The sequence below is a fragment of the Lutra lutra genome, chromosome 2, assembly GCF_902655055.1.
Source record: "Lutra lutra chromosome 2, mLutLut1.2, whole genome shotgun sequence".
NCBI lineage: Eukaryota > Metazoa > Chordata > Mammalia > Carnivora > Mustelidae > Lutra > Lutra lutra.
The window spans coordinates 89,997,467-90,018,691 of record NC_062279.1 but is presented as its reverse complement, the minus strand read 5'-3'; the positions used below and the strand labels follow the sequence as shown (position 1 = coordinate 90,018,691).

Below are 21,225 nucleotides of genomic sequence, written 5' to 3'. Positions count from 1 at the left end.
GACCAAGAGCCACCCCAAGAGCGTAATTACTATGGAAGGAGCAATGTGGTTTAGTGGAAGAATCACAGGTTTTGGAGTCAGGCTGGTTAAATCCCAGCAAGGTTCCCTTTGCGAGCTGTGATGCTTTGGGTAAGTCAGCCCCAGTTTTTTCATCAACAACATGGAGATGACATGTATTTCAGGTTGTTTTGTGAAAGCAGATGAGACAATGCATGAAATCCCTTCTTAAATAGCATCTGGTAAGTGGCTGCATCCACTTCTCTTATTAATGATATGAAATAGAGTAAAATATTAAACCTGGACAAAACATCTTTTGGGATGATTTGACCCCTTCATGCTGAATCTTCTGACCTTTACTTAGTGTGTTCCTTAGGGACTCTGGTCCTAAATAAGATATCCACTGGATGACAGACAAAGAATCTGATCACAGGAAGGCTGGCTGCCTCACTGTCTATGAACAAATCTGGAGTCTGGCTGTCTCAGTTCAAGAGAGGGATCTAGATGAACTGACAGAATTAATTAGTGAAGTGTAGAAGACAATTCTAACCATAGTGACTCCCCCAGGGGCACTGACCCTAAGAGGCCCACCTTGGGACAGCTGGAGCATTCTTCTTATTTCTTTATAATAACTGCAGTAATTCCAAAAATAATGACTATCCTCCCTTAATACACAAGATGTTATAGGTATGGTTACGAAAGAACACCCAAAATCCGTGCCAATATCCACAGGAACAATACCTACTCAAAATCAGAAACACACATTTGAGAGGACAGGCTTTCAACCAGACACAAAACTGCCTCACAAGCTTATTATACACTTTAAATACCTGTAACTACTTTGAACCAAAATGTATTTGTAAATGCTAGTAACATGAGAATTTCCACACCAGAACGGTTCTCAGTAACAACCCAGTGAATGTCGTCCCCGGATCTAGAAAAAAAGGATTCAGGCATCTTCAAAGAAACCTCCAAAGGCGCAGGTAGCTGCCTTCTTGGGGGCCATATGGTCAACAATTTAGCCTTTTGAAAAATACATATGCAGGAGCCGAAGGGGGTAAAAAGTAGAAAAAACTTGAGAAACCAAAGGCCAATTTGGCCATGGTCTTAAGTCTAAGCACTGAAGACTCACTTAAAGCATCTTCTCCTTGGTTAAGGGGTTAGAGGATGAATGAATGAACGAGGGAGTGAATGAGAAGCCAGGGCACTGATACTTACGCAGTTCCATTTCTTGGACCGAAAGGAGCCCTGTCTTCACTACTGACCGAGTAGACATCATAGCACTCTTTAATCTCATCTCTCAAGTCCTGGGGGATCGAACAGGACCCATTTCTGACTTTGAGTTGCCGGATACGTGGCACCCCTAGCAGGAGGTTCTCGTAGTAGATGAAGCTTCGGTTGTCAGCTTCCGTTCTGTTGCTGGGCTGAGTCTTCCAGTAAAGCCCATCCAGTAAGGCACCTTCTGTGAACTGAAAGTGAAGGAAGCATTGTGGAAAAGATTTTTGAAGAGCCCCAAGCTTAATGGCTGTTTTGCTCTTTCCTGGAATGTTGGCATGACCAACAGTCTGGGAACTCTGTAAACACGGCAGAGTGACAAGGGTGGGTTTTGCTGGGATTGGATCTTGCTCTGTCACTTGCTAGCTGTGAGGCCTTGAGCAGGATCCAACTTTGAGCCAAGGTTCCTGCATCTATAATATCCATCCTCTGCATGGCTGCTACCCTGGTCTCCAGTAGGTGCTTAACAAAGGGCAACTCAGATTTTTATGCTAGGACTAAAGGTGTGTTGGGGGGGATTCACATAAGTCCACAAGTATGATCAATTTTACTTTCCCTTATTAAAACAGCATCCTGGGGGCACCTGGGTGGCTCAGTCCATTAAGCGTCTGCCTTCAGCTGGGGTCATGATCCCAAGGTCCTGGGATGGAGCCCCGTATTGGGCTCCCAGCTCGGTGTGGAGCCTGCTTCTCCCTCTCCCTCTGCTTACCACTCTGCCTGCTTCTGATCCCTGTTTCTCTCTCTTGGATAAATACATAAAATCTTTAAAACAAAACAAAAAAACCCACAGCATCCTACATAATCCTGGTTCCAAACTTGTCTGGAGAGGAAAACACTAGTTTTGGTTACCAGTCTGCCATCTGGTGGATCATTTAAGTGTCTGTATTATTTATTTATTTATTTATTTATTTATTTATTATTAACATATAATATATTATTTGCCCCAGGGATACAGGTTTGTGAGTCATCAGGCTTACACATCTCACAGCACTCACCATAGCACATACCCTCCCCAATGTCCATCACCCAGCCACCCTCTCCATAAACCCCCCACGCCCCAGCCCTACCCCTCAAATTCCTTGATTCAGAGAGATCATATGATAATTGTCTTTCTCTGATTGACTTATTTCACTCAGCATACTACCCTCTAGTTATATCCATGTCATTGCAAATGACAAGATTTTGTTTCTTTTGATGGCTGCATAGTATTCTAAAATACACACACAGACACACACACACACATATTTTTTTAATTTTTAAAGATTTTTATTTATTTATTTGACAGAGACACAGCGAGAAAGGAAACACAAGCAAGAGGAGAGGGAGAGGGAGAAGCAGGTTTCCTGTGGAGCAGGGTGCCCAATGCAGGGCTTGATCCTAGGACCCTGGGATCATGACCTGAGCCGAAGGTGGACACTTAACCACTGAGCCACTCAGGTGCCCCTATCACATCTTCTTTATCCATTCATCTGTTGATGGACATCTAGGTTCCTTCCAAGTGTCTGGATTATTGTGGCCTATAGTGAACTCTGTAAGTGCCCCCACCCCTGCCACTGCCCCTGCTTTTCAAGCTTGGCATTCATTACCATGGAACTGTACATATTGGAGAAGTCTCTCATTAGTTTGCCTATAGGGGAGAAGAAGCTGTTTCTCAGTGTCTTATCCTTATTAGATAATCAGTAGAGAGCAACTGATTTGATTTGCTGAGGATGGGAGAGACGGGGTTTGGATGCCAAGTATTTTTAGGTGTCAGCATTAATGGGTTCATATGGTCCGGTTTCCTCTATCTTTACAACCACCAGCTCTGACCCCAGGGTTCAGTAAGAGCTTTAGAAAGCATCTCTGCAGGAAGAAACAAGTCTTTCCTCTCCAGTTTCCCTTTTGATTTTCTTAGGTTCTGAGCACCACACCTCCCAGATCAGTCTAACATTTCTCCTACAGTTTATCACTCAAAATTTACCCTTGGTTACCATGTTGGATTTTGTGACAATCTGGGAAGGGCCTGGGTTGAACTTCACATTAACGATCTCTAAAAGAACGTGCCTGCCTTGTATCAGGCGCTGTTCTAGGCTACATGCCAACATTAACAAAGAGATAAAAGACAAAAAAAAAAAAAAAAAAAACAACCCAAAGCAAGACAAAACAACCAAGTCTTGACCTTATAGGCCATACAGCCTAGGAGATACTCAACAGACACTTACTGAATCATGAATGACTGAGTACATTACATCCTAGGGAAAGGAAGTGCCTGTCAGGCTGGAAACAAGGCCATTTTTCTCCCTTGCTGATCATGTGTAAGCAAGCTGAATGACTCTTCGTCCCTCACCTACCACCAGGGTGTAATGGGAGCCCTTGCCTTGTATGGTTGCTATGGGATTAAAGGCAGGAAGGTACGAAACATGCAGCAGGGTGCAAGACACATACATGGTTCTCAGTCTAACACCTCGCCATAGCCTTCACCTCATACAGCATCACAAAGTAGGTCCTACAGATGGATACTGCTGACTTGAATTTATGAAACCCAATGAACAATTTTCAACAGTAAAGAGGTACGTTGAAAGTCATCTGCAAATACCTTCCAGAAGTCTTCCATCGAAGAAAGCGTTTTAAAGTTTGTTTTCTCTGTTTTGGACACTGGGGTATCCAGGAAGAGCTGTGACATTATCCGGGTATAGTAGTACGCACTGGAGCTCATCATCCCATAGGTCACTGGAACACAGAAAAAGCCATGTGAACCCTGTGGGGGAACCCGCACACTCACTTGCACAATCCCGGTGGATGGGTGGGTAGCCACAAACATTCTGCTGTGTCCCCTGCCTTCCTTCCCTTTACCATTCTTCTAGGATCTCTCCCTAGCTCTTGGGCCTATAAAAGAAATAAATTCACATTGGCTTATGGGAAACAAAATTGGCTCACTACAGGGAATGAAGTTAAGATCAAGCGCCTCTACTTGACATCTGGGACAGGCCTATTCAACCTCACCCCCCACCCCCCACTAGCCCCTCCATGCAGTGAGGCTGCTCCTGGGTCAGCCCCTCCACACGGTGAGGCTGCTCGGCACAGGCCCCTACAGAGGCCATGCTGCGCTCCTTGTCCTGCGGCTGGGCCCATGCTGTTACGCTCCCTACAATAACATGGGCATCTGCTCTCTGTTCCACATCACTTCTCCATTCTTCTCTGCTCTGCACCTTGAGGCTGACCACTACAGACTGTACCACATGAGCTCCCTTGCCCTTGGATTTCCCATGTATTTGGCCCAGAGGAGGCTGAGCAGGAAATCCGGAGACCTAAGAGAGAGGCTGGGTTTGCTTCCTCTACCTGTACTCTATTCCTTCACCACCTGGATGCAGTTTGGCAGGGCAACCTCTAACCTTGGCCATAGCTGCTGGGGGAAATCTCCCCTCCCGCAGCCACACTGGGTTCATGCCATGCCATTCGTTCCCTTGTCCCCTCAAGTCTGGAGGTAGTAACTGTTTCGAGGGCCTCACTCCCCTTGCAGGTTCCCATAACCTTCCCACTTGTGGAAACAGTCCCTTCATTAAATGTTCTTTAATTGCCACTTTGAGCTTTCCATCTCTTTCCTTCTAGAATGCTAATTGCCACTTTGAGCTTTCCATCTCTTTCCTTCCAGAATGCTAATACAGACACATCTGCCTCCCATCTACCTATCAAATCTTCTACAGAACCCTCTAAAGCCAAGCTACACCCTTGCCATGAAGATTTGCTGATTATATCAGCCCATTCTGGTCCCAGAGGGAGATGGGAAGATAATTTATAGGCTTAGTAGGTTACAGGAGATCAGAGGTTGAATCTTGGCCGTGTCTGCTACTTACTATGTGACCTGTGCAAGTTGTTTAAACTTTCTTTTCTTTTCGTTGCTTTCTTTTAAGTAGGGGCTTGAACTCAACAGCTCTGAGATCAAGACCTGATCTGAAATCAAGAGTCAGATGCTTAACTGACTGAGACACCCGGGTGCCCCAAGCTGCTTAAACTTTCTGAGCTTTGGTTTCCTTTTCTGTAGGATGGGGATAACTAGCTATCCCATGGGAGTTTTGGGTGCTTACCTAATAACAGTAACTAGTAGGAGCACCTGGGTGGCTCAGTGGATTAAGTCTCTGCCTTCAGCCCAGGTCATGATCTCAGGATCCTGGGATCAAGCCCCGCATCGGGCTCTCTGCCGGGCAGGGAGCCTGCTTCCCCCCTCCTCTCTGCCTCTCTGCCTACTTGTGATCTCTCTCTCTCTCTCAGATAAGTAAATTAAATTAAAAAAAAAAAAAAACAGTAACTAGTAACTAAAAATTGCCCAATATAGTGGTTGAAATTTACGAGTCCTATGATGATGGTTCTTTCTCCTTAATCAGTTGCTCTAACACATCTATTAAAAATTTCAGCGCTTTTATCAGGGCTGACACTGGACTCTAATGATTGCATGTACAATATGCTATAATCCCTCTCACTGACAAAAAGCTTCGAGGGAAAACACTTCTCTCTTTTTTTTTTTTTTAAGATTTTATTTATTTGTCAGAGAGAGAGAGCGAGCGCAGGCAGACAGAACGGCAGGCAGAGGCAGAGGGAGAAAAAACACTTCTCTTTTATACTTCTTTCGACCCCAGAGGTTTTACACTTCTTTTAACCATCGTTCTCAACATCCAGTGGGTGATTAATACTTAGTTGACTCTGTAATAATCTTCAAGCATCATAAAATACATTTTAAAACCTTGTATTATATGATTTGGAGATTAAGTGCTACTGGGTGAAATCTCGTCCCTACCTGTGCAGCAGAGAAAATCATTTAAAAAGAGGAATAGACAGTAGTGATTCAAACCCAAGTGTGTTTCAGAGTCCACCTTGAGCAGTCAATGGATCAAACACACAGTCACGAGGCTTCTGTGCTCTATCAGGAGGGGAAGGAATGTTTTCCTGTCCCCTTAGTTAGGCTCTCTCCCCTGTCCCTAGGACCCACAAATTAGGATAAGAACATTCCTCTTCAAGCGTTACATGACCTGCTACCTTTCAAAACTGTACCGGGCCAGAGTTAAGGGCTTAGACTTTTAATCCATTCACATTTATGAGACAAAGTACTTAAGAAGATAAGCAAGGTGTGATCTCTATCAGCAAGAAGAAAAGCCAATAAGCTTCCCTGGGAACAGCACTGCTCGCTCAGCTCCCACAGAGGGATGGGCAAGGTACAATGAACTCTAGGAAAGCTTTCTGTGGATCCAGAGACAGCTGAGGGAACAAAGCTGATATCACGCGAAAGAGGACAAGGGAAGGATCCCCAAAACCTAATAAATAATTACTAAGCTGATTTTTTCAATTAACTTGAAATTAGAATTGGCTTTGGATTGATTAATTAATATAGATCATTCCAAATGTTTTACCTGTGTGGTTTTTTTGTTTGTTTAAAAAAGTTATGACAAATGATTTAAATATTTTGCTTTATAAATTATGCTAGTTCTATCTATACACAAATGTAAGTATTTGAGCCACCGATTAAAAATTGTAACTCTTTTGTTTTCCTATATTTTTAGTATCGATTGCTTTTGAAATTCTCAGGACCTGTATGAAACTTCAAGGCTTCACTAAAAGGGAAGTGATGCACTCCCTTGGCTATTTAGCACCATCTGTTGGGCATCCAGAGAAACAATGTCATCTAGCTTTGAAGGGATGATTATTCTAATACATTCAATCAGCAAATATTAACTCAGTCCCTGCCTTGTGCTAAGCCCTGGGTTGGTCCATGGGATATCTCTGAGTGCCAGTGCCACACATTCCAGACATCACCCACACCATGAGTCCAACTAGGTTGTAGCTAAAGGACCCCCGGGATTTGGAAGCAGAATGATCTGGGTTTGATTTTCAGCTTTGCTTTATCAAGAATGTCTGCCTCTGTGGTTGTGATAGTAGGCCTTGGTGTTTTGGGATCTCAGACAAATACCTTTCTGAGCTTGAGTTTCACCAACAAGGAAGCGGGTATAATAATATATAGGGCAGGATGCCTGGGTGGCTCCGTCAGTTAAATGGCTGCCTTCAGCTAAGGTCATGATCCCAGGGTCCTGGGATGGAGTCCTGCAGCCCATGGGGCTCCTTACTCAGCAGGGAGCCTGCTTCTCCCTCTGCCTCTGCCCTTCCCCCTCCTTATGCATGCACTCTCTCTGGCAAATAAATAAATGATATCTTAAAAAAAATAATGTCTGGGATGCCTGGGTGGCTCAGTTGGTTAAGCCGCTGCCTTCGGCTCAGGTCATGATCCCAGCGTCCTGGGATCGAGTCCCACATCGGGCTCCTTGTTCTATGGGGAGCCTGCTTCTCCCTCTGCCTCTGCCTGCCACTCTGTCTGCCTGTGCTCTCTCTCTCTCTCTCTCTCTGACAAATAAATAAATAAAATCTTTAAAAAAATAATAATAATGTCTAGGGCTTCTGAATAGTTTAATGGGAGAAATGTATGTGAAGACATTTTGGACAATGTCAAATGCAGTAATACAAGACTGTTAAATTATTTTCTCTTCAGTTCCAGATGGAGAAAGCCCACTTGGAAAATAGCATTCACTCTTTAAATGATATGGATCATGAAGAAAAAAAAAATACAGGATGAAATAGATAACTCTAAATGAGGAATAGAAAGGAGGAGAATGTTAAAAAATATAAGCTAAAGGAGAAATATATGTCCAATGTGTATATATTTCTTCTACTATATAACCCTTGTCTTAACTTCCAAGTTCCCTTTGCCATAAAATAAGCCAGAATAAAAAATATTATCACAGCATCATCAACTAGTCAGCATGTACTATAAATAAAGCTGTCTTAAAAACATTCCTCAGATCAGAGAGGCAAGATGGTGGAGGAGGAGCAGACTGAAATGACATGAGATCCCAGGAGTTCAGCTAGATAGTTATCAAACCATTCCGAACACCTACAAACCCAACAAGAGATCTAAGAGAAGAAGAGCAGCAATTCTAAGAACAGAAAAATCGACCACTTTCTGAAAGGTAAGATGTGCGGAGAAGTGAATCCGAAGCAGCGGGAAGATCAACCACAGGGGGAGGAGCCGGCTTCTGGCAAGCGGTGGAGCAATGGAGCACAAAATCAGAACTTTTAGAAGTCTGCTCCACTGAGGGACATCGCTCCAGAGGCTAAGCAGGGGTGGAGCCCTCGCAGGGCCAGTGTGGTCTCAGGTCCCATGGGGTCACAGAAAGGTCGGGGGTGCCTGAGTGTGGTATCGGAGCAGGGAAGCTGGCTCCAGAGATGGAGCTGAGGAGTGAGCTCTCAGCTTGGGGTCACCTTAAACTGTGATCCAAGGCACAGTTGGGCCACTACTGCTCTTTGAGAACAGATCCCACAAGTGGCAGATCCAGGGAGACTCACCTTTCTGCTCCAGGAGGAGCAGTGCAGCAGGGATCTGCTGGGTTTGGAGACTCCAAACAAGGCTGTGTGCCAGAGATAGAAATGCTCAGTACCAGGCCAGGTGAGTTGGAGTGCAGCCAGAGACCAGGGAGACAGGAGTGATTGACTGCTTATCTCTGAGGGCGCACTGAGGAGTGGGGCCCTGAGCTCTTGGCTCCTCCAGGCCAGAGACTGGGAGACTGCCATTTTCATCCCGTCCTCCAAAGCGATACAGAAAGCATTCAGGGAACAAAAGCTACCAAGAGCAAACCCAAGAAGATTACTTAGCTGGTCGCTGGCAAGGCGGTGCAATTCTGCCTTGGCTAAAGACATCTGAGAATCACTGCAACAGGCCCCTCCCTCAGAAGATCAGCAAGAACATCCAGCCAAGACCAAGTTCACCTATCAAGGAGAACAGCAGAACTCCAGAGCTAGGGGAAAGCAACATAAAATTCATGGCTTTTTCCCCCGTGATTCTTTAGTCTTGCAAAGTTAAATTTCTTTAAATTTTGCTTTTTTTCTTATTTTTTAACTTCTCCTCCTTTCTCTTTTAACATTTTAAAGTAGTTTATCTTAACAAGACCTTTCTAAAAAAAAAAAATCTTTTTTTTTTAAGATTTTATTTATTTATTTGACAGAGAGAGCTCACAAGTAGATGGAGAGGCAGGCAGAGAGAGAGAGAGAGAGGGAAGCAGGCTCCCTGCTGAGCAGAGAGCCCGATGCGGGACTCGATCCCAGGACCCTGAGATCATGACCTGAGCCGAAGGCAGCAGCTTAACCCACTGAGCCACCCAGGCACCCCTAAAAAAAAAAAAATCTTTTTAAACCTTCATTGTCATAGTCACATTTTATCCCTTCACTGTATTTAACCTTATTTTTTATATACATATAGGTTTTTTTTTTCCTAAAAAATTTTGGGATACAATTTCTTCTAATAGATCAAAATATACCCTAATCTAGCACATGGCTTTGTTCTAGACCCCAGCCTGAGCACATTCCCTCCTCTTTTTTTTTTCTTTTTCCAACCAACTTATCTTATCAATTCCTTTTTTAGAATTTTTAAAAAATTTTCACCTTTACAGTCATATTCCACCTCTTCATCAGGTTTACCCTTATTTTTGTATATATGTAAGTTTTCCTTTCTTTAAAACTTTGGGAGGGAGTTTCTTCTAAGAGACCAAAATACACCCAAAATGAAGTGGGTGGCTCTGTTCTATTCACCAGTCTAATCTATATATCTATAATTTTTAATTTTTTTAAAAGATTTTATTTATTTACTTGACAGACAGAGATCACAAGTAGGCAGAAAGGCAGGCAGAGAGAAAGGAAGGGAGGCAGGCTCCCTGCTGAGCGGAGAGCCTGATGCGGGGCTCGATCCCAGGACCCTGGGATCATGACCTGAGCCGAAGGCAGAGGCTTTAACCCACTGAAGCACCCAGGCGCCCCTATAATTTTTAATTTTTAAATTTTTATTTCTTTTTCCCCCATTCTTCTCCCCCAAGTTTTGGATCTCTTCTGATTTGGTTAGCGAACATATTTCTGGGGTCTTTGTTACCCTTTTAGTATTTTTTTCTCTGTCCATATATTCTTATCTGGATAAAATGACAAGGCGGAAAAACTCGCCACAAAAAAAAGAACAAGAGGCAGTACCAAGGCTAGGGACCTAATCAATTTGGACATTGGTTATATGTCAGAACTAGAGTTCAGAATGACGATTCTCAAGGTGCTAGCTGGGCTCAAAAAAGGCATGAAAGGTATTAGAGAAACCCTTCTGGAGAAATAAAAGAACTAAAATCCAGCCAAGTTGAAATAAAAAAAGCTATTAATGAGGTGCAATAAAAAATGGAGGCTCTTATTGCTAGGATAAATGAGGCAGAAGAGAGAATTAGTGATATAGAAGACCAAATGACAGAGAATAAAGAAACTGAGCCAAAGAGAGACAAACAATTACTGGACTGCAAGGGGAGAATTTGAGAGGTAAGTGATACCATAAGATGAAACAATATTAGAATAATTGGGATTCCAGAAGAAGAAAGAGAGAGAGAGGCAGAAGGTACATTGGAGCGAATTATAGTAGAGAATTTCCCTAATATGGCAAAGGGAACAAGCATCAAAATCCAGGAGGCACAGAGAACCCTCTTCAAAAATCCATAAAAATAGGATCCACACCCCATCATTTAATAGTAAAACTTACAAGTCTTAGTGACAAAGAGAAAATCCTGAAAGCAGCTCAGGAGAAGAAGTTTGTAACATACAATGGTAGAAACATTAGACTGGCAACAGACTTATCCACAGAGACCTGGCAGGCCAGAAACAACCAGCATGATATATTCAGAGCATAAAATGAGAAAAATATGCAGCCAAGAATATTATATCCAGCTCGGCTATCACTGAAAATAGAAGGAGAGGTAAAAAGCTTCCAGGACCAACAAAAATTAAAAGAATTTGCAAACACCAAACCAGCCCTACAGCAAATATCGAAAGGGGTCCTCTAAGCAAATAGAGACCCTAAAAGTAGTAGACCAGCAAGGAACAGAGACAATATACAGTAACAGTCACCTTATAGGCAATACAATGGCACTAAATTACCCTGAATGTAAATGGGCTAAATGCCCCAATCAAAAGACACAGGGTAAGAGAATGAATAAAAAAACCCCAAACCCATCAATATGGTGTATCCAAGAAACTCATTTTAGACCCAAAGACACCGCCAGATTTAAAGTGAAGGGGCGGAAAACAATTTACCATGCTAATGGACATTCAAAAGAAAGCTGGGGTGGCAATCCTTACATTAGATAAATTAGATTTTAAGCCAAACACTATAATAAGAGATGAGGAAAGACACTATATCATACTTAAAGGGTCTGCCCAACAAGAAGATCTAACAATTTTAAATATCTATGCCCCTAACATGGGAGCAGCCAACTATATAAACCAATTAATAACAAAATCAAAGAAAGACATTGACAATAATACAATAATAGCAGGGGGACTTTAATACCCCCCTCACTGAAATGGACAGATACCCAACTAAAAGATCAACAAGGAAATAAAGGCCTTAAATCACACACTGGACCATGGACATCAAGATATATTCAGAACATTCCATCCGAAAGCAACAGAATATACATTCTTCTTGAGTACACATGGAACATTCTCCAGAATAGATCCTGTCCTGGGTCACAAATCAGGTCTCAACCAGTACCAAAAGATTGGGATCATTCCCTGCATATTTTCAGACCACAATGCTCTGAAGCTAGAACTTGATCACAAAAGGAAAGTTGGAAAGAACTCAAATACATGGAGCCTAAAGAGCATCCTACTAAAGAATGAATGGGTCGGGGCACCAGGGTGGCTCAGTGGGTTAAAGCCTCTGCCTTCGGCTTGGGTCATGATCCCAGAATTCTGTGATCGAGCCCTGCATCAGGCTCTCTGCTCAGTGGGGAGCCTGACCCCCACCCCCCGCCAACCTGCCTCTCTGCCTACTTGTGATCTCTGTCAAATAAATAAATAAAATCTTCAAAAAAAAAAAAAAAAAGAATGGGTCAACCAGGAAATTAAAGAAGAATTGAAAAAATTCATGGAAACAAATGAAAATGAAAACACAACTGTTCAAAATCTGTGGGACACAGCAAAGGCGGTCCTGAGAGGAAAGTTTATAGCCATATAAGCCTTTCTCAAGAAACAAGAAAGGTTTCAAGTACACAACGTAACCCTACACCTAAAGGTGCTGGATAAAGAACAGCAAAGAAAGTCTAAACCCAGCAGGACAAGAGAAATAATAAAGATCAGAGCAGAAATCAATGAAATAGAAACCAAAAGAACAATAGAACAGATCAATGAAACTAGGAGCTGGTTCTTTGAAAGAATTAATAAGACTGATAAACCCCTGGCCAGACTTATCAAAAAAAAAAAAAAAAAGAGAAAGAACCCAAATAAAATCATGAATGAAAGAGGAGAGATCACTTTCAACACCAAAGAAATACAAATAATTATAAGAACATACAATGAGCAACTATACGCCAGCAAATTTGACAATCTGGAAGAAATGGATGCATTCCTAGAGACATATAAATTACCACAACTGAACCAGGAAGAGATAGAAAACCCGAACAGACCCATAATCAGTAAGGGGATTGAAGCAGTTATCAAAAATCTCCCAGCAAACAAGAGCCCAGGGCCAGACAGCTTCCCAGGGGAATTCTACCAAGCATTTAAAGAAGAATATATACATATTCTCCTGAAATTGTTCCAAAAAATAGAAATCGAAGGAAAACTTCCAAACTCATTTTATGAGGCCATCATTACCTTGATCCCAAAACTAGACAAAGACCCCACCAAAGAGGAGAATTACAGACCAATATCCTTGATGAACACAGATGCAAAAATTCTCACCAAAATACTAGCCAACAGGATCCAACAGCATTAAAAGGATTATTCACCTCGACCAAGTGGGATTATTCCTGGGCTGCAAGGTTGCAAATCAATTAATGTGATAGACTACAATAATAAAAGAAAGGACAAGAACATATGATCCTCTGAATAGATGCAGAAAAAAGATTTGACAAAGTACAGCATCCTTTCTTGTTTAGAACTCTTCACTGTGTAGGGATATTGGGTACATACCTCAATATCATCAAAGCCATCTATGAAAAACCCACACCAAATATCATTCTCAATAGGGAAAAACTGAGAGCTTTCCCCCTAAGATCAGGAACAGAGCAGAGATGTCCACTATCACCACTGCTATTCAACATGGTATTAGAAGTCCTAGCCTCAGCAATCAGACAACAAAAAGAAATAAAAGACATCCGAATCAGCAAAGAAGTAGTCAAACTCTCACTCTTTGCAAATGATAAAATACTATATGTGGAACACCCAAAAGACTCCACTCCAAAACTGTTAGAACTCATACAGGAATTCAGTAACGTGTCAGGATATAAAATCAATGCACAGAAATCAGTTGCATTTCTATACACCAACAGCAAGAAAGAAGAAAGAAATTAAGGAGTCAATCCCATTTACAACTATACCCCAAACCATAAGATACCTAGGAATAAACTTAATCAAAGAGGCAAAGAATCTGTACTCAGAAAACTATAAAATACTCTTGAAAGAAACTGAGGAAGACACAAAGAAATGGAAAAACGTTCCATGCTCATGGATTGGAAGAACAAATATTGTGAAAATGTCTATGCTACCTAAAGCAATCTATAGTTTAATGCAATCCCTATCAAAATACCATCAATTTTTTTAAAGAAATGGAACAAATAATCCTAAAATTTATATAGAACCAGAAAAGACCCCGAATAGCCAGAAGAATTTGAAAAAGAAAGCCAAAGTTGGTGGCATCACAATTTCAGACTTCAAGCTCTACTACAAAGCTGTCATCATCAAGACAGCATGGTACTGGCACAAAAACAGACACATAGATCAATGGAACAGAATAGAGAGCCCAGAAATGAACCCTCAACTGTATGGTCAACTAATCTTCGACAAAGCAGGAAAGAATGTCCAATGGAAAAAAGACAGTCTCTTCAACAAATGGGTTGGGAAAATTGGACAGCCACATGCAGAAGAATAAAACTGGACCATTTCCTTACACCACAAAAAAAAAAAAAAAAAAAAAGACTCAAAATGGATGAAAGATCTCAATGTGAGACAGGAATTCCATCAAAATCCTTGAGGAAAACACAGGCAGCAACCTCTTTCGACCTCAGCTGTAGCAACTTCTTCCTAGAAACATCACCAAAGGCGAGGGAAGCAAGGGCAAAAATGAACTATTGGGATTTCATCAAGATCAAAAGCTTTTGCACAACAGAGGAAACGGTCAACAAAACCAAAAGACAACTGACAGAATAGGAGAAGATATTCGCAAATGACATATCAGATAAAGGTCTAGTATCCAAAATCTATAAAGAACTTATGAAACTCAACACCCAAAGAACAAATAATCCAATCAAGAAAGGGCAGAGGGCGCCTGGGTGGCTCAGTGGGTTAAGCCGCTGCCTTCAGCTCAGGTCATGATCCCAGGGTCCTGGGATCGAGTCCCGCATCGGGCTCTTTGCTCAGCAGGGAGCCTGCTTCCCTCTCTCTCTCTCTCTGCCTGCCTCTCTACTTGTGATCTCTCGCTCTGTCAAATAAATAAATAAAATCTTAAAAAAAAAAAAAGGGCAGAGAACATGAACAGACAACATGAACAGACATTTCTGCAAAGAAGACATCCAGATGGCCAACAGGCACATGAAAAAGTGGTCCACATCACTTGGCATCAGGGAAATACAAATCAAAACCACAATGAGATACCACCTCATACCAGCCAGAATGGCCAAAATTAACAAGTCAGGAAGCGACAGATGTTGGCGAGGATGCAGAGAAAGGGGAACCCTCCTACACTGTTGGTGGGAATGCAAGCTGGTGCAGCCACTCTGGAGAACAGCATGGAGGTTCCTCAAAAAGCTGAAAATAGAGCTACCCTACGACCCAGCAATCGCACTACTAGGTATTTACTCTAAAGATACAAATGTAGTGAATCAAAGGGGCACGTGCACCCAAATGTTTACAGCAGCAATGTCCACAATAGCCAAACTATGGAAAAAAAACCTAGATGTCCATCAACAGATGAATGGATAAAGAAGATGTGGTATATATACATGATGGAATACTACGTAGCCACCAAAAGAAATGAAATCTTGCCATTTGCGATGACATGGATGGAACTAGAGGGTGTTATGCTTATTGAAATAAGTCAATCAGAGAAAGACAATTATCATAGGGTCTACCTGATATGAGGAATTTGAGAGGCAGGAGGGTTTGGGGGGTAGGGAAGGAAAAAATGAAACAAGATGGGATCAGGAGGGAGACAAACCATAAGAGACTCTTAATCTCACAAAACAAACTGAGGGTTGCTGGGGGAAGGGGGATGTGGAGAGGATGATTGGGTTATGGACATTGGGAAGGGTATGTGATACGGTGAATGCTGTGAAGTGTGTAAGCCTGACACTTCACAGACCTGTACCCTTGGGGCAAATAATACATTATATGTTAATAAAAATAATAAAAAAAGAAAAACAAAAATGAAAAAAACCATGCCTCATTTCAAAAGAGGCAATGGACACTATTTTATCCTTAATATTGTTGAAAAAAATGTAGGCTCAAAGACTAAAAACAAAGAGGACTGTACTCCAAAAACTCCAAGTCATTAGAATTAAAAGAAGCAAAGCAAAGAAGAATTTTCCAATGTAACAAGACAAAAAGAAACATGGAAAATAACAAAAAATCCCCCACAAAAAACCGAAAAAGCAGTATTTTTAAAACCACAAATGCAGAAAGTTAATTTAAAAAGGATTAAACAAACACAGAGATAAAACCAAGCCATCTAGAAATGAAAAAAGAATTTTTTTTCTCTTCGTAACTCTTGGGCCAAAGACGAAATCAAAACGGCCCCACAAATATAAATATGCCAGATGTAAAGACAGTAGAATCCAGTCTTCCAAAGCCATCTGCCACAAGATGAAGCCATAATCCTGACCGGGAAGCTGATGTCCTCTGCTAGCTCTGTGCTGTCCCACATCCTCATAGAAACACGGTAGAAATAAAGTAAGAACAGATACTGGAAGAGACTCTATAAACAAAATGTACCAAATACAAAGCGATACACATAAATCAAAGAATGATTAGGCTTGAACTCTTGCAGTTGTCCTATTAGGAACAGTTCCGGGCTGGTGAGCAAGAAGGACTAGGAAACAGAAAACGAGAAATGTCAACATTTAGTAAGAACATCCATGTGGCATCTCTTGAGATGCACCAAACAGGACCCCTTTTTCCCTCCTGGTGCTGAGGGACACGGATGCATGAGCTAGCCTGACAATCCAGGGGGAGGAGTGTGGTGGCTGAGGCGGATTCGGGACTTCTCCACAGCTCAGGGGAGGGCCTGGTGGATAAAACTCGATGGATCTGCCTCTCGAGCTCATCTTGAGGGATGAGGAAGAGCTGAGCAGACCAAGAAAAAGGGACAACCGAGTAGGCCAAGGCCTTTTTGAGACCCAGAGTGGACTGATGGGGTTGAAGTAACACATGTTCATTGGGAGTGGCTGGTGTGAAGAAGTAAGCCAAGATGGAATAATGAAGTGAGCTTTATTATGTAATGGTTTTAATCTTCATCTTGAAAGGGAGGGGATGATAGCATGTTCAATGGAAGAGTGACCTGGGTTAAACTGGTCTCAGACAGCAGTTTGGAGGTAGTGCCTGGGAACCTACTAAAAGATCTAAAAAGATGTCATAAAAGTCGGGGGGGGGGCACCTGGGTGGCTCAGTTGGTTAAGCATCTTCCTTCAGCTCAGGTCATGATCCCAGTGTCCTGGGATCAAGTCCCGCATCCGGCTCCTTGCTCTGCAGGGAGCCTGCTTCTCCTTCTGCCTCTGCCTGCCACTGCCAGCCTGTACTCTGTCTGTCTCTCTGACAAATAAATAAATAAAATCTTAAAAAAAAAAAAAAAAGGTGTCAAACAATCTGTGGGCTAATGGCACTGAGGCACTGTAGTTTTGTTCAATTTGAAAGACAGCTTTCTCGCCATAGGCAGTCTTTAAAAGTTACCTTCCATGGGCTGCAAGCTGTGATCTTCAGACTAAATGTGTTTGCTGTGGGAAGCTGTTGGAATGTTTGTCACCGGAAATTTAATTAGCTTTCCACCAACGTGATGATTAACCCCCGGACTTTGACTTTCCTGACCTAGTTTATCAATAGTTCATCTGCATGAATTCTCTTGCAATTAGGGAAACTATCTTTAGATTAGACAATCATCTTTGCAAGATTTTTACAAATAAAATAAAATATTCATTTCTTTTTTATTGCGATGTAACTGACATATAATATTGTGTAAGTTTAAGGTATACAATGTGTTGATTTGATACTATTCATTTCTTTTTTTTTTAATACAAAACAAAGCCTCCTTTTTTCAGAAATAAAGAGATGAAGACATGTAGATCTCTTCTTATAAGAGCTCTTCCTGCCCTAGGACATACCATGCTGTATTATGGTATTATGACTGTGTTGTTCATTTCTCCAGTTTCATTACTTCTTTGGACACTGGTGAGTTTAAAGTTAAAGACATTCTTACACTAATTGATTACATTTTTTACTCTGCACAATATTTACTGAGGACGTGGTATTTTTTTCTCAGTGCTTTGTGGGTTATAAATGTGTTAAAATATTAATCCTTTGTAATATTTTTTCTAAGTATTCCTTACAGTTGTTTTCTGCCTTTTCATCTTGTCTATTTCTTTGACATGTAGAAATACCACATTTCTATGATGCTAACTCAACCAACTCTTATGATTTCCATTATTATGTCTAAACAGAAAATTTGAGAAATTTTAATGGAGAGCGCAAAAAAAAAAAAAAAAGAAGAGGCAAAAGTATTTTTATCAGAGATTCACCAAAGACTTTGTTAGGCTTTTCCAACAATTTTTAACAATACTACTAATCCCCTTCTTTAAATTCAGCATCTAAGTCACACCAAGAAATACTGTTGATATTTATAACAGTAACCATATGTAAGTATGTACTTTGATGGTGGATTCGTAGCAACTTAGGTTTCATGTAAGAATAAATTCTAAACTGTAGAGAAAGTGGGATTACCTAGTTCCCATGTTATTTCTCTCCTCTGGGTTAATTAGACTAATTTTAAAGACAGAGCTTAGAACTAACACTGGTAAGATTGAAAATAGGTCTTGATGGGCACTTAGTTGCTTCAAAAGAATGCCCAAACAGTTTGAACCTAACAAATTTTTAGAATCTACTGATGAAACAATTCAGCCATTGCCAACTATCTCTGGGAGGAATTCTGCTCTTACTATTCTTTATATGATAGACAGTATCCTAGGGTCTTTTGGTATATTAATCCCAATCTTCACAAAATATTTCTTTTCTTTCTTTCTTTCTTTCTTTCTTTCTTTCTTTCTTTCTTTCTTTCTTTCTTTTTTTTTTACAGATTTTATTTATTTGAGAGAGAGAGAGAAAGAGAGAGAGACTAAGCAGGGGAGCAAAGGGGCAGAAGGCAAGGGAGAAGCAGACTCCCAGCTGAGCAGGGAGCCTGACAACTCTGGGCTTGATCCCAGGACCTGAGATCATGATCTAAGCCGAAGGGAGACGCGTAACTGACTGAGCCACTCAGGCGCTCCACAAAATCTTTCAAAATAAGTATTTCACAGATGGGAAAATAAGGGCTCAGAAAGGTTAAATAACTTGCTCAAGCTTACCTAGCACATAAGTAGTTGAGCTGAGATCTCTGTTGATGCAAAAAAATCTCTACTTTTCCTACTATGCCAACTGCCTTCCAGAACCTTATCTATTCTGTGTCAAGAGCATCCAATATGCAAGGCATACAACTAAGTACATTATCTCATTTACCCACAAAGTAATGGGCTTGACATTATTGGTCATTTGATATTGATACTGCTGACAAGATTTTAAAACTGGTAGTTCAAAAGATGGTTTTTGAGCAGTGGGCAAGGGCTCAACCACTAGAAGCCAGTAACGCTTTGTTAGGAGTAAGTCATGTCTGCTTATCCTCACAATGTCCATTTTTAATTTGGTCAACAGCTGTGACAGCAGAGGAAGGCGGAGTTATTCCGACAAGCTTTTGAAAAGGTCTTTCTTATCATTCTGTTTCTTGAACATTCTGAGCTAGATGAGGATCTAATTCAGTGAACTCCACTCAGAGAGCTTTGACTAATTCATGATGTTCTTTAACCAATCTTTTTTTATTTATTAATCAGAATAAGGACATGGAGATGGTATCAACTCTGTTGATCCTGTGAAGCCAAGAGGAACAGCTGATACATAAGATGAATGAACCTTGATCCAGAAAAATTTCAACAGATGGAATGAATGACATGAAATTTAACAGAGCTGAAAGGGAAGTCCTCCACTCTGTTCCAGGAAAAAGTGTTCATATACTAGTTGGTGGGACACAGTACTTTATAATTTTTGGTGAAGAGACTGAAGAATCATTTATGTGAAGACTCAAGGAATGGGGGGAGAGACCCACAGCCGTGTATCTGACTGAGGACACCCATGGCACTCTTTCCTCATGAGGCTCCTACTGTGCTTTCAAAGGGACCTGATAAACACAACAGGTGCTGGAGAGAGTTTCTGTGACATGAGTCCTCAAATGCATGTCTCCAATTACACGATCAACAGTTAAAGGAACTAGAAAGGTTTAACTTGGAGAAGACTTAAGGGAGACTGAGTGTTGGTCTTCAAACTTCTGATGGGCTAAATTGGAGAAGAACATGGAAAGGGTACCTGGTATACGTGGGCTTGGAGGGGGATAGTTAAGAGAGGAAATTAGACAGGATAGACTTGGCTTCATATAAAGAAGTACTTTCTGACACAGCCATGGAAAAACAAAATGAACTATTTCAAATAAGTAAGTCCCTTAACTTGGACTCTTGCTCAATCACACAGGAGGACTGACCATTTGAGAGGGATGCTGCAGGGGAATTTTATCATTCAGTGGAGGTTTGATCATATGGTTGCTAAGATCCCTTCCTAGCCAGAGATTCTACAATATCCTGAAAATGGCCTATGTAAAATATGTAGCTAATGATATAAGAAAAAAAGTGACTAGTGTGAAAAAGAAAAGCATTAAAAATTCCAAAATAAACAAGAAAACACTAATTATATGACTTAAGGCATGTTTCCTAGAACTCTAGCTATTTGGTTTATTTATCTGGCCTAGTTCCCAAACTTGTCAGTGTATGGGAACACTCACTTTCCTGGGCCACATCTGGAAGGCTCTGATTTAGCAGATCTGGGTAAACTATTTTTAAAAAGTAATTTTTAAAAAATTCTCTTGGTGATTCTGATCCTCAAGCAGTTTGGGAGGCCACTGAAAACCTAAACTTACTATAGGGGTACTTATATTTTGCATAAGAAATATGTATGTATGTATGTGTCTATGTCATGCTTGAAAAAAACTTAATAATGATTTTAACCAATCTGTTAATATTTAAAGCCACTGTAGTTTAATATTCAAGTGCCTATGCAGGAAGCAAACTCCACTGCAGTATCCTAAGCTCTAACAGCTTAGGACATAAAAATTAAAAATATCACAACTTTTAATATTATGAATAGATCTTTTGTATTTTTTTAGCATTTCTATCTTAGATAGAATGTTGTAAAAAGTAATGACATTCTTTCCTCAACAAGTAACAGAAAAAAATCAAGAAAACAGATATTATTTACACATACATACATTCTAGTTTAAATACCTACTTTTTTTCTTAAGTTCCCACTTGGATTGGCAAAGTCTCAGAAAATGCAAGAAGTTGTCACTCCCCCCCGTTAAAGCTCATTAAGAGCTTACTAGTATTAATAAAAAAAAAAAAACAAAAAAAACTGTGGGTGGGATAGTAAATAAATCAATACTCAATTTCTTGAAATTATAAATATTGAAACTAAAGTGTTTCCTCAATATTTTATGTTTAACTTACAAGTTTATAGAAAAAAAATTTTTTTAAATCTAATAAATTTTAAAAATGTTTTTAAGGAAGCTTTTTTTACCTA

General features: G+C 40.8%; 1 protein-coding gene across 1 annotated transcript in view; it reads right to left on the bottom strand.

Moving 5' to 3' along the window:
- PKD2 (polycystin 2, transient receptor potential cation channel) overlaps positions 1 to 21,225 on the bottom strand; it is a 63,345-nt gene that overhangs the window by 32,768 nt on the left and 9,352 nt on the right. Inside the window, exons 3-4 of the mRNA XM_047717939.1 lie at positions 3,848 to 3,981; positions 1,216 to 1,466 (exon numbers count right to left, since the gene is read on the bottom strand). Of these exons, the coding sequence (XP_047573895.1) occupies positions 1,216 to 1,466; positions 3,848 to 3,981 (385 nt within the window). The remainder of the gene's footprint in view (positions 1 to 1,215; positions 1,467 to 3,847; positions 3,982 to 21,225) is intronic.